The 13,852-nt window shown below is 51.4% G+C and overlaps 1 protein-coding gene across 2 annotated transcripts in view; it reads right to left on the reverse strand.

The window, feature by feature from the left end:
- Positions 1 to 13,852, reverse strand: part of LOC141176357 (ATP-binding cassette sub-family A member 9-like) — a 177,788-nt gene that overhangs the window by 64,237 nt on the left and 99,699 nt on the right. For both annotated transcript variants that reach the window (XM_073660303.1, XM_073660302.1), the window contains one exon: positions 599 to 709. In XM_073660303.1, the coding sequence (XP_073516404.1) occupies positions 599 to 709 (111 nt within the window). The remainder of the gene's footprint in view (positions 1 to 598; positions 710 to 13,852) is intronic.

The raw sequence follows: 13,852 nt of genomic DNA on the forward strand, positions 1-13,852 counted from the left end.
GCAATCGCCGCACGCGTGCCTCACCCTGTCTTTCCCTGGCGTATGGCTAGGGATGGAAGGAGATGAGCACTAGTCAACCTCCACTAAACTCTACAGACAACAAGGGTGGACAAAACAGGGGAAATGGCTTAGCTTTAGATGAACTCCAAATAAGCACACGGCCTCAAGCTCCAGAGAGGAGGGAGTTCTGCTCCTGCTAAGCTTCACAAGTAGAAATAGATATAGCCGGCGACTCTCTCTCAGACACACCAGGTATATATATACCCAGGCCAGAGAGCTAATTAGCAAGAGTGAGGTAGCCGCTCTGACCTAAAGACAGCCTCTTATCTAGAAGCTGTCTGCAATGCCAAACGTAGAGATCTCCTGCAACCCACTGCAGGGCGACTGTCTGTCACCTCTGACACACCCGTGACTTGTCACAAAGTTCAACGCTCGTCACCAATTTCTAGATTTATGGATAGAAAATTGTTTCACTATGTCTAGAAAAATCTTGATGGATAAAGTTTCTTGCTCTTACTGTAAAGAATGTTTCTTGGGAAGTCTTTTTGTGTTCACCTAGTGGTGGTCACACAAAGCTATAAGGAGCAGTATATCTCACCAGCAGACGCTTTGCTCATCCCACTCAGTATATTCAGTAGTGTTGTCTTCCCGGCTCCGCTGTGACCGAGCAGCGCTGTAATATGTCCTTCATATACATCTAAATCCAGATCTGGGGTTGGAGAGAGGGCAGAAATCTGATTACTGGTAATGTGCATAGGATATAAAGTTATAATCAACTGTGTATGCTCCAGGCAAGGATCTGAAGGCATCTGATCACGGGCACTGGATATGAAGGTCAGTTGTGTTTGGTCTGGGGTTGCTATGGTGTATGCTCCAAGCAAGGATCTGAAGGCATCTGATCACGGGCACTGGATATGAAGGTCAGTTGTGCTTGGTCTGGGGTTGCTATGGTGTATGCTCCAGGCAAGGATCTGAAGGCATCTGATCACGGGCACTGGATATGAAGGTCAGTTGTGCTTGCTCTGGGGTTTTTATGGTGTATGTTCCAGGCAAGGATCTGAAGGCATCTGATCACGGGCACTGGATATGAAGGTTAGTTGTGCTTGGTCTGGGGTTGCTATGGTGTATGCTCCAAGAAAGGATCTGAAGGCATCTGATCACGGGCACTGGATATGAAGGTCAGCTGTGCTTGGTCTGGGGTTGGTATGGTGTATGCTCCAGGCACGGATCTGAAGGCATCTGATCACGGGCACTGGATATGAAGGTCAGTTGTGCTTGGTCTGTGGTTGCTATGGTGTATGCTCCAGGCAAGGATCTGAAGGCATCTGATCCCTGGCACTGGATATGAAGGTCAGTTGTGCTTGGTCTGGGGTTGCTATGGTGTATGCTCCAAGCAAGGATCTGAAGGCATCTGATCACGGGCACTGGATGTGAAGGTCAGTTGTGCTTGGTCTGGGGTTGGTATGGTGTATGCTCCAGGCAAGGATCTGAAGGCATCTGATCACGGGCACTGGATATGAAGGTCAGTTGTGCTTGGTATGGGGTTGCCATGGTGTATACTCCAGGCAAGGATCTGAAGGCATCTGATCACGGGCACTGGATATGAAGGTCAGTTGTCCTTGGTCTGGGGTTGCTATGGTGTATGCTCCAAGCAAGGATATGAAGGCATCTGATCACGGGCACTGTATGTGAAGGTCAGGTGTGCTTGGTCTGGGGTTGCTATGGTGTATGCTCCAGGCAAGGATCTGAAGGCATCTGATCACGGGCACTGGATATGAAGGTCAGTTGTGATTGGTCTGGGGTTGCTATGGTGTATGCTCCATGCAAGGATCTGAAGGCATCTGATCACGGGCACTGGATATGAAGGTCAGTTGTGCTTGGTCTGGGGTTGCTATGGTGTATGCTCCAGGCAAGGATCTGAAGGCATCTGATCACGGGCACTGGATGTGAAGGTCAGGTGTGCTTGGTCTGGGGTTGCTATGGTGTATGCTCCAGGCAAGGATCTGAAGGCATCTGATCACGGGCACTGGATGTGAAGGTCAGGTGTGCTTGGTCTGGGGTTGCTATGGTGTATGCTCCAGGCAAGGATCTGAAGGCATCTGATCACGGGCACTGGATATGAAGGTCAGTTGTGATTGGTCTGGGGTTGCTATGGTGTATGCTCCATGCAAGGATCTGAAGGCATCTGATCACGGGCACTGGATATGAAGGTCAGTTGTGCTTGGTCTGGGGTTGCTATGGTGTATGCTCCATGCAAGGATCTGAAGGCATCTGATCACGGGCACTGGATATGAAGGTCAGTTGTGCTTGGTCTGGGGTTGCTATGGTATATGCTCCAGGCAAGGATCTGAAGGCATCTGATCACGGGCACTGGATATGAAGGTCAGTTGTGCTTGGTCTGGGGTTGCTATGGTGTATGCTCCAGGCAAGGATCTGAAGGCATCTGATCACGGGCACTGGATATGAAGGTCAGTTGTGCTTGGTCTGGGGTTGCTATGGTGTATGCTCCATGCAAGGATCTGAAGGCATCTGATCACGGGCACTGGATATGAAGGTCAGTTGTGCTTGGTCTGGGGTTGCTATGGTATATGCTCCAGGCAAGGATCTGAAGGCATCTGATCACGGGCACTGGATATGAAGGTCAGTTGTGCTTGCTCTGGGGTAGCTATGGTGTATGCTTCAGGCAAGGATCTGAAGGCATCTGATCACGGGCACTGGATATGAAGGTCAGTTGTGCTTGGTCTGGGGTTGATATGGTGTATGCTCCAGGCAAGGATCTGAAGGCATCTGATCACGGGCACTGGATGTGAAGGTCAGTTGTGCTTGCTCTGGGGTTGCTATGGTGTACGCTCCAGGCAAGGATCTGAAGGCATCTGATCACGGGCACTGGATATGAAGGTCAGTTGTGGTTGGTCTGGGGTTGCTATGGTGTATGCTCCAGGCAAGGATCTGAAGGCATCTGATCACGGGCACTGGATATGAAGGTCAGTTGTGCTTGGTCTGGGGTTGCTATGGTGTATGCTCCAGGCAAGGATCTGAAGGCATCTGATCACGGGCACTGGATATGAAGGTCAGTTGTGCTTGCTCTGGGGTTGCTATGGTGTATGCTCCAGGCAAGGATCTGAAGGCATGTGATCATGGGCACTGGATATGAAGGTCAGTTGTGGTTGGTCTGGGGTTGCTATGGTGTATGCACCAGGCAAGGATCTGAAGGCATCTGATCACGGGCACTGGATATGAAGGTCAGTTGTGCTTGGTCTGGGGTTGCTATGGTGTATGCTCCAGGCAAGGATCTGAAGGCATCTGATCACGGGCACTGGATATGAAGGTCAGTTGTGCTTGGTCTCGGGTTGCTATGGTGTATTCTCCAGGCAAGGATCTGAAGGCGTCTGATCACGGACACTGGATATGAAGGTCAGTTGTGGTTGCTCTGGGGTTGATATGGTGTATGCTCCAAGCAAGGATCTGGAGGCATCTGATCACGGGCACTGGATGTGAAGGTCAGTTGTGATTGGTCTGGGGTTGCTATGGTGTATGCTCCAGGCAAGGATCTGAAGGCATCTGATCACGGGCACTGGATATGAAGGTCAGTTGTGCTTGGTCTGGGGTTGCTATGGTATATGCTCCAGGCAAGGATCTGAAGGCATCTGATCACGGGCACTGGATATGAAGGTCAGTTGTGCTTGGTCTGGGGTTGATATGGTCTATGCTCCAGGCAAGGATCTGAAGGCATCTGATCACGGGCACTGGATATGAAGGTCAGTTGTGCTTGGTCTGGGGTTGATATGGTGTATGCTCCAGGCAAGGATCTGAAGGCATCTGATCACGGGCACTGGATATGAAGGTCAGTTGTGGTTGCTCTGGGGTTGCTATGGTGTATTCTCCAGGCAAGGATCTGAAGGCATCTGATCACGGACACTGGATATGAAGGTCAGTTGTGGTTGCTCTGGGGTTGATATGGTGTATGCTCCAAGCAAGGATCTGGAGGCATCTGATCACGGGCACTGGATGTGAAGGTCAGTTGTGATTGGTCTGGGGTTGCTATGGTGTATGCTCCAGGCAAGGATCTGAAGGCATCTGATCACGGGCACTGGATATGAAGGTCAGTTGTGCTTGGTCTGGGGTTGCTATGGTGTATGCTCCATGCAAGGATCTGAAGGCATCTGATCACGGGCACTGGATATGAAGGTCAGTTGTGCTTGGTCTGGGGTTGCTATGGTATATGCTCCAGGCAAGGATCTGAAGGCATCTGATCACGGGCACTGGATATGAAGGTCAGTTGTGCTTGGTCTGGGGTTGATATGGTGTATGCTCCAGGCAAGGATCTGAAGGCATCTGATCACGGGCACTGGATATGAAGGTCAGTTGTGCTTGCTCTGGGGTTGCTGTGGTGTATGCTCCAGGCAAGGATCTGAGGGCATCTGATCACGGGCACTGGATATGAAGGTCAGTTGTGCTTGCTCTGGGGTAGCTATGGTGTATGCTCCAGGCAAGGATCTGAAGGCATCTGATCATGGGCACTGGATATGAAGGTCAGTTGTGGTTGGTCTGGGATTGCTATGGTGTATGCTCCAGGCAAGGATCTGAAGGCATCTGATCACGGGCACTGGATATGAAGGTCAGTTGTGGTTGCTCTGGGGTTGCTATGGTGTATGCTCCAGGCAAGGATCTGAAGGCATCTGATCACGGGCACTGGATGTGAAGGTCAGTTGTGCTTGCTCTGGGGTTGCTATGGTGTACGCTCCAGGCAAGGATCTGAAGGCATCTGATCATGGGCACTGGATATGAAGGTCAGTTGTGGTTGGTCTGGGGTTGCTATGGTGTATGCTCCAAGCAAGGATCTGAAGGCATCTGATCACGGGCACTGGATATGAAGGTCAGTTGTGCTTGGTCTGGGGTTGCTATGGTGTATGCTCCAGGCAAGGATCTGAAGGCATCTGATCACGGGCACTGGATATGAAGGTCAGTTGTGCTTGGTCTGGGGTTGCTATGGTGTATGCTCCAGGCAAGGATCTGAAGGCATCTGATCACGGGCACTGGATGTGAAGGTCAGTTGTGCTTGGTCTGGGGTTTCTACGGTATATGCTCCAGGCAAGGATCTGAAGGCATCTGATCATGGGCACTGGATATGAAGGTCAGTTGTGGTTGGTCTGGGGTTGCTATGGTGTATGCTCCAGGCAAGGATCTGAAGGCATCTGATCACGGGCACTGGATGTGAAGGTCAGTTGTGCTTGGTCTGGGGTTTCTACGGTATATGCTCCAGGCAAGGATCTGAAGGCATCTGATCATGGGCACTGGATATGAAGGTCAGTTGTGCTTGCTCTGGGGTTGCTATGGTGTATGCTCCAGGCAAGGATCTGAAGGCATCTGATCACGGGCACTGGATATGAAGGTCAGTTGTAGTTGCTCTGGGGTTGCTATGGTGTATGCTCCAGGCAAGGATCTGAAGGCATCTGATCACGGGCACTGGATATGAAGGTCAGTTGTGCTTGCTCTGGGGTTGCTATGGTGTATGCTCCAGGCAAGGATCTGGAGGCATCTGATCACGGGCACTGGATATGAAGGTCAGTTGTGCTTGGTCTGGGGTTGATATGGTGTATGCTCCAGGCAAGGATCTGAAGGCATCTGATCACGGGCACTGGATATGAAGGTCAGTTGTGCTTGGTCTGGGGTTGATATGGTGTATGCTCCAGGCAAGGATCTGAAGGCATCTGATCGCGGGCACTGGATGTGAAGGTCAGTTGTGCTTGGTCTGGGGTTGATATGGTGTATACTCCAGGCAAGGATCTGAAGGCATCTGATCACAGGCACTGGATATGAAGGTCAGTTGTGCTTGGTCTGGGGTTGCTATGGTGTATGCTCCAGGCAAGGATCTGAAGGCATCTGATCACGGGCACTGGATATGAAGGTCAGTTGTGCTTGGTCTGGGGTTGCTATGGTGTATGCTCCAAGCAAGGATCTGAAGGCATCTGATCACAGGCACTGGATATGAAGGTCAGTTGTGCTTGGTCTGGGGTTGATATGGTGTATGCTCCAAGCAAGGATCTGAAGGCATCTGATCACGGGCACTGGATATGAAGGTCAGTTGTGGTTGGTCTGGGGTTGCTATGGTGTATGCTCCAAGCAAGGATCTGAAGGCATCTGATCACGGGCACTGGATGTGAAGGTCAGTTGTGATTGGTCTGGGGTTGATATGGTGTATGCTCCAAGCAAGGATCTGAAGGCATCTGATCACGGGAACTGGATATGAAGGTCAGTTGTGCTTGGTCTGGGGTTGCTATGGTGTATGCTCCAAGCAAGGATCTGAAGGCATCTGATCACAGGCACTGGATATGAAGGTCAGTTGTGCTTGGTCTGGGGTTGCTATGGTGTATGCTCCAGGCAAGGATCTGAAGGCATCTGATCACGGGCACTGGATATGAAGGTCAGTTGTGCTTGGTCTGGGGTTGCTATGGTGTATGCTCCAGGCAAGGATCTGAAGGCATCTGATCACGGGCACTGGATATGAAGGTCAGTTGTGCTTGGTCTGGGGTTGCTATGGTGTATGCTCCAGGCAAGGATCTGAAGGCATCTGATCACGAGCACTGGATATGAAGGTCAGTTGTGCTTGGTCTGGGGTTGCTATGGTGTATGCTCCAGGCAAGGATCTGAAGGCATCTGATCACGAGCACTGGATATGAAGGTCAGTTGTGCTTGGTCTGGGGTTGATATGGTGTATGCTCCAGGCAAGGATCTGAAGGCATCTGATCACGAGCACTGGATATGAAGGTCAGTTGTGCTTGCTATGGTGTATGCTCCAAGCAAGGATCTGGAGGCATCTGATCAGGGGCACTGGATGTGAAGGTCAGTTGTGATTGGTCTGGGGTTGCTATGGTGTTTGCTCCATGCAAGGATCTGAAGGCATCTGATCATGGGCACTGGATATGAAGGTCAGTTGTGCTTGGTCTGGGGTTGATATGGTCTATGCTCCAGGCAAGGATCTGAAGGCATCTGATCACGGGCACTGGATATGAAGGTCAGTTGTGCTTGCTCTGGGGTTGCTATGGTGTATGCTCCAGGCAAGGATCTGAGGGCATCTGATCACGGGCACTGGATATGAAGGTCAGTTGTGCTTGCTCTGGGGTTGCTATGGTGTATGCTCCAGGCAAGGATCTGAAGGCATCTGATCATGGGTACTGGATATGAAGGTCAGTTGTGGTTGGTCTGGGATTGCTATGGTGTATGCTCCAGGCAAGGATCTGAAGGCATCTGATCACGGGCACTGGATATGAAGGTCAGTTGTGGTTGCTCTGGCGTTGCTATGGTGTATGCTCCAGGCAAGGATCTGAAGGCATCTGATCACGGGCACTGGATGTGAAGGTCAGTTGTGCTTGCTCTGGGGTTGCTATGGTGTATGCTCCAGGCAAGGATCTGAAGGCATCTGATCACGGGCACTGGATGTGAAGGTCAGTTGTGCTTGCTCTGGGGTTGCTATGGTGTACGCTCCAGGCAAGGATCTGAAGGCATCTGATCACGGGCACTGGATATGAAGGTCAGTTGTGCTTGGTCTGGGGTTGCTATGGTGTATGCTCCAGGCAAGGATCTGAAGGCATCTGATCACGGGCACTGGATATGAAGGTCAGTTGTGCTTGGTCTGGGGTTGCTATGGTATATGCTCCAGGCAAGGATCTGAAGGCATCTGATCACGGGCACTGGATATGAAGGTCAGTTGTGCTTGGTCTGGGGTTGATATGGTCTATGCTCCAGGCAAGGATCTGAAGGCATCTGATCACGGGCACTGGATATGAAGGTCAGTTGTGCTTGGTCTGGGGTTGCTATGGTGTATGCTCCAGGCAAGGATCTGAAGGCATCTGATCACGGGCACTGGATATGAAGGTCAGTTGTGCTTGGTCTGGGGTTGCTATGGTGTATGCTCCAGGCAAGGATCTGAAGGCATCTGATCACGGGCACTGGATATGAAGGTCAGTTGTGCTTGGTCTGGGGTTGCTATGGTGTATGCTCCAGGCAAGGATCTGAAGGCATCTGATCACGGGCACTGGATGTGAAGGTCAGTTGTGCTTGGTCTGGGGTTGCTATGGTGTATGCTCCAGGCAAGGACCTGAAGGCATCTGATCACGGGCACTGGATATGAAGGTCAGTTGTGATTGGTCTGGGGTTGCTATGGTGTATGCTCCATGCAAGGATCTGAAGGCATCTGATCACGGGCACTGGATATGAAGGTCAGTTGTGCTTGGTCTGGGGTTGCTATGGTGTATGCTCCAAGCAAGGATCTGAAGGCATCTGATCACGGGCACTGGATATGAAGGTCAGTTGTGCTTGGTCTGGGGTTGATATGGTGTATACTCCAGGCAAGGATCTGAAGGCATCTGATCACGGGCACTGGATATGAAGGTCAGTTGTGCTTGGTCTGGGGTTGCTATGGTGTATGCTCCAGGCAAGGATCTGAAGGCATCTGATCACGGGCACTGGATATGAAGGTCAGTTGTGCTTGGTCTGGGGTTGATATGGTGTATGCTCCAGGCAAGGATCTGAAGGCATCTGATCACGGGCACTGGATATGAAGGTCAGTTGTGCTTGCTCTGGGGTTGCTATGGTGTATGCTCCAGGCAAGGATCTGAGGGCATCTGATCACGGGCACTGGATATGAAGGTCAGTTGTGCTTGCTCTGGGGTAGCTATGGTGTATGCTTCAGGCAAGGATCTGAAGGCATCTGATCATGGGCACTGGATATGAAGGTCAGTTGTGGTTGGTCTGGGATTGCTATGGTGTATGCTCCAGGCAAGGATCTGAAGGCATCTGATCACGGGCACTGGATATGAAGGTCAGTTGTGGTTGCTCTGGGGTTGCTATGGTGTATGCTCCAGGCAAGGATCTGAAGGCATCTGATCACGGGCACTGGATGTGAAGGTCAGTTGTGCTTGCTCTGGGGTTGCTATGGTGTATGCTCCAGGCAAGGATTTGAAGGCATCTGATCACGGGCACTGGATGTGAAGGTCAGTTGTGCTTGCTCTGGGGTTGCTATGGTGTACGCTCCAGGCAAGGATCTGAAGGCATCTGATCACGGGCACTGGATATGAAGGTCAGTTGTGGTTGGTCTGGGGTTGCTATGGTGTATGCTCCAGGCAAGGATCTGAAGGCATCTGATCACGGGCACTGGATATGAAGGTCAGTTGTGCTTGGTCTGGGGTTGCTATGGTGTATGCTCCAGGCAAGGATCTGAAGGCATCTGATCACGGGCACTGGATATGAAGGTCAGTTGTGCTTGCTCTGGGGTTGCTATGGTGTATGCTCCAGGCAAGGATCTGAAGGCATCTGATCATGGGCACTGGATATGAAAGTCAGTTGTGGTTGGTCTGGGATTGCTATGGTGTATGCTCCTGGCAAACATCTGAAGGCATCTGATCACGGGCACTGGATATGAAGGTCAGTTGTGGTTGCTCTGGGGTTGATATGGTGTATGCTCCAAGCAAGGATCTGGAGGCATCTGATCACGGGCACTGGATGTGAAGGTCAGTTGTGATTGGTCTGGGGTTGCTATGGTGTATGCTCCAGGCAAGGATCTGAAGGCATCTGATCACGGGCACTGGATATGAAGGTCAGTTGTGCTTGGTCTGGGGTTGCTATGGTATATGCTCCAGGCAAGGATCTGAAGGCATCTGATCACGGGCACTGGATATGAAGGTCAGTTGTGCTTGGTCTGGGGTTGATATGGTGTATGCTCCAGGCAAGGATCTGAAGGCATCTGATCACGGGCACTGGATATGAAGGTCAGTTGTGCTTGCTCTGGGGTTGCTATGGTGTATGCTCCAGGCAAGGATCTGAGGGCATCTGATCACGGGCACTGGATATGAAGGTCAGTTGTGCTTGCTCTGGGGTAGCTATGGTGTATGCTCCAGGCAAGGATCTGAAGGCATCTGATCATGGGCACTGGATATGAAGGTCAGTTGTGGTTGGTCTGGGATTGCTATGGTGTATGCTCCAGGCAAGGATCTGAAGGCATCTGATCACGGGCACTGGATATGAAGGTCAGTTGTGGTTGCTCTGGGGTTGCTATGGTGTATGCTCCAGGCAAGGATCTGAAGGCATCTGATCACGGGCACTGGATGTGAAGGTCAGTTGTGCTTGCTCTGGGGTTGCTATGGTGTATGCTCCAGGCAAGGATGTGAAGGCATCTGATCATGGGCACTGGATATGAAGGTCAGTTGTGCTTGCTCTGGGGTTGCTATGGTGTATGCTCCAAGCAAGGATCTGAAGGCATCTGATCACGGGCACTGGATGTGAAGGTCAGTTGTGCTTGCTCTGGGGTTGCTATGGTGTACGCTCCAGGCAAGGATCTGAAGGCATCTGATCATGGGCACTGGATATGAAGGTCAGTTGTGGTTGGTCTGGGGTTGCTATGGTGTATGCTCCAGGCAAGGATCTGAAGGCATCTGATCACGGGCACTGGATATGAAGGTCAGTTGTGCTTGGTCTGGGGTTGCTATGGTGTATGCTCCAGGCAAGGATCTGAAGGCATCTGATCACGGGCACTGGATATGAAGGTCAGTTGTGCTTGCTCTGGGGTTGCTATGGTGTATGCTCCAGGCAAGGATCTGAAGGCATGTGATCATGGGCACTGGATATGAAGGTCAGTTGTGGTTGGTCTGGGGTTGCTATGGTGTATGCTCCAGGCAAGGATCTGAAGGCATCTGATCACGGGCACTGGATATGAAGGTCAGTTGTGGTTGGTCTGGGGTTGCAATGGTGTATGCTCCAAGCAAGGATCTGAAGGCATCTGATCATGGGCACTGAATATGAAGGTCAGTTGTGCTTGGTCTGGGGTTGCTATGGTGTATGATCCAGGCAAGGATCTGAAGGCATCTGATCACGGGCACTGGATATGAAGGTCAGTTGTGCTTGGTCTGGGGTTGCTATGGTGTATGCTCCAGGCAAGGATCTGGAGGCATCTGATCAGGGGCACTGGATGTGAAGGTCAGTTGTGATTGGTCTGGGGTTGCTATGGTGTATGCTCCAGGCAAGGATCTGAAGGCATCTGATCACGGGCACTGGATATGAAGGTCAGTTGTGCTTGGTCTGGGGTTGCTATGGTGTATGCTCCAAGCAAGGATCTGAAGGCATCTGATCACGGGCACTGGATATGAAGGTCAGTTGTGCTTGGTCTGGGGTTGCTATGGTGTATGCTCCAGGCAAGGATCTGGAGGCATCTGATCACGGGCACTGGATATGAAGGTCAGTTGTGATTGGTCTGGGGTTGCTATGGTGTATGCTCCAGGCAAGGATCTGAAGGCATCTGATCACGGGCACTGGATATGAAGGTCAGTTGTGCTTGGTCTGGGGTTTCTACGGTGTATGCTCCAGGCAAGGATCTGAAGGCATCTGATCACGGGCACTGGATATGAAGGTCAGTTGTGCTTGGTCTGGGGTTTCTACGGTGTATGCTCCAGGCAAGGATCTGAAGGCATCTGATCACGGGCACTGGATATGAAGGTCAGTTGTGCTTGGTCTGGGGTTGCTATGGTGTATGCTCCAGGCAAGGATCTGAAGGCATCTGATCACGGGCACTGGATATGAAGGTCAGTTGTGCTTGGTCTGGGGTTGCTATGGTGTATGCTCCAGGCAAGGATCTGAAGGCATCTGATCACGGGCACTGGATGTGAAGGTCAGTTGTGCTTGGTCTGGGGTTGATATGGTGTATGCTTCAAGCAAGGATCTGAAGGCATCTGATCACGGGCACTGGATATGAAGGTCAGTTGTGCTTGCTCTGGGGTTGCTATGGTGTATGCTCCAGGCAAGGATCTGGAGGCATCTGATCACGGGCACTGGATATGAAGGTCAGTTGTGCTTGCTCTGGGGTTGCTATGGTGTATGCTCCAGGCAAGGATCTGAGGGCATCTGATCACGGGCACTGGATATGAAGGTCAGTTGTGCTTGCTCTGGGGTTGCTATGGTGTATGCTCCAGGCAAGGATCTGAAGGCATCTGATCATGGGTACTGGATATGAAGGTCAGTTGTGGTTGGTCTGGGATTGCTATGGTGTATGCTCCAGGCAAGGATCTGAAGGCATCTGATCACGGGCACTGGATATGAAGGTCAGTTGTGGTTGCTCCGGGGTTGCTATGGTGTATGCTCCAGGCAAGGATCTGAAGGCATCTGATCACGGGCACTGGATGTGAAGGTCAGTTGTGCTTGCTCTGGGGTTGCTATGGTGTATGCTCCAGGCAAGGATCTGAAGGCATCTGATCACGGGCACTGGATGTGAAGGTCAGTTGTGATTGCTCTGGGGTTGCTATGGTGTATGCTCCAGGCAAGGATCTGAAGGCATCTGATCACGGGCACTGGATATGAAGGTCAGTTGTGCTTGGTCTGGGGTTGCTATGGTGTATGCTCCAAGCAAGGATCTGAAGGCATCTGATCACGGGCACTGGATATGAAGGTCAGTTGTGCTTCGTCTGGGGTTGCTATGGTGTATGCTCCAAGCAAGGATCTGAAGGCATCTGATCACGGGCACTGGATATGAAGGTCAGTTGTGCTTGGTCTGGGGTTGCTATGGTGTATGCTCCATGCAAGGATCTGAAGGCATCTGATCACGGGCACTGGATATGAAGGTCAGTTGTGATTGCTCTGGGGTTGCTATGGTGTATGCTCCAGGCAAGGATCTGAAGGCATCTGATCACGGGCACTGGATGTGAAGGTCAGTTGTGCTTGCTCTGGGGTTGCTATGGTGTATGCTCCAGGCAAGGATCTGAAGGCATCTGATCACGGGCACTGGATGTGAAGGTCAGTTGTGCTTGCTCTGGGGTTGCTATGGTGTACGCTCCAGGCAAGGATCTGAAGGCATCTGATCACGGGCACTGGATATGAAGGTCAGTTGTGGTTGGTCTGGGGTTGCTAAGGTGTATGCTCCAGGCAAGGATCTGAAGGCATCTGATCACGGGCACTGGATATGAAGGTCAGTTGTGCTTGGTCTGGGGTTGCTATGGTGTATGCTCCAGGCAAGGATCTGAAGGCATCTGATCACGGGCACTGGATATGAAGGTCAGTTGTGCTTGCTCTGGGGTTGCTATGGTGTATGCTCCAGGCAAGGATCTGAAGGCATGTGATCATGGGCACTGGATATGAAGGTCAGTTGTGGTTGGTCTGGGGTTGCTATGGTGTATGCTCCAGGCAAGGATCTGAAGGCATCTGATCACGGGCACTGGATATGAAGGTCAGTTGTGCTTGGTCTGTGGTTGCTATGGTGTATGCTCCAGGCAAGGATCTGAAGGCATGTGATCATGGGCACTGGATATGAAGGTCAGTTGTGGTTGGTCTGGGGTTGCTATGGTGTATGCTCCAGGCAAGGATCTGAAGGCATCTGATCACGGACACTGGATATGAAGGTCAGTTGTGGTTGCTCTGGGGTTGATATGGTGTATGCTCCAAGCAAGGATCTGGAGGCATCTGATCACGGGCACTGGATGTGAAGGTCAGTTGTGATTGGTCTGGGGTTGCTATGGTGTATGCTCCAGGCAAGGATCTGAAGGGATCTGATCACGGGCACTGGATATGAAGGTCAGTTGTGCTTGGTCTGGGGTTGCTATGGTATATGCTCCAGGCAAGGATCTGAAGGCATCTGATCACGGGCACTGGATATGAAGGTCAGTTGTGCTTGCTCTGGGGTAGCTATGGTGTATGCTCCAGGCAAGGATCTGAAGGCATCTGATCATGGGCACTGGATATGAAGGTCAGTTGTGCTTGGTCTGGGGTTGCTATGGTATATGCTCCAGGCAAGGATCTGAAGGCATCTGATCACGGGCACTGGATATGAAGGTCAGTTGTGGTTGCTCTGGGGTTGCTATGGTGTATGCTCCAG

Source organism: Phyllobates terribilis, unplaced genomic scaffold (assembly GCF_046119375.1).
Source record: "Phyllobates terribilis strain yellow unplaced genomic scaffold, ASM4611937v1 Scaffold_25__1_contigs__length_18738178, whole genome shotgun sequence".
In the NCBI taxonomy this organism is placed as follows: Eukaryota; Metazoa; Chordata; class Amphibia; order Anura; family Dendrobatidae; genus Phyllobates; species Phyllobates terribilis.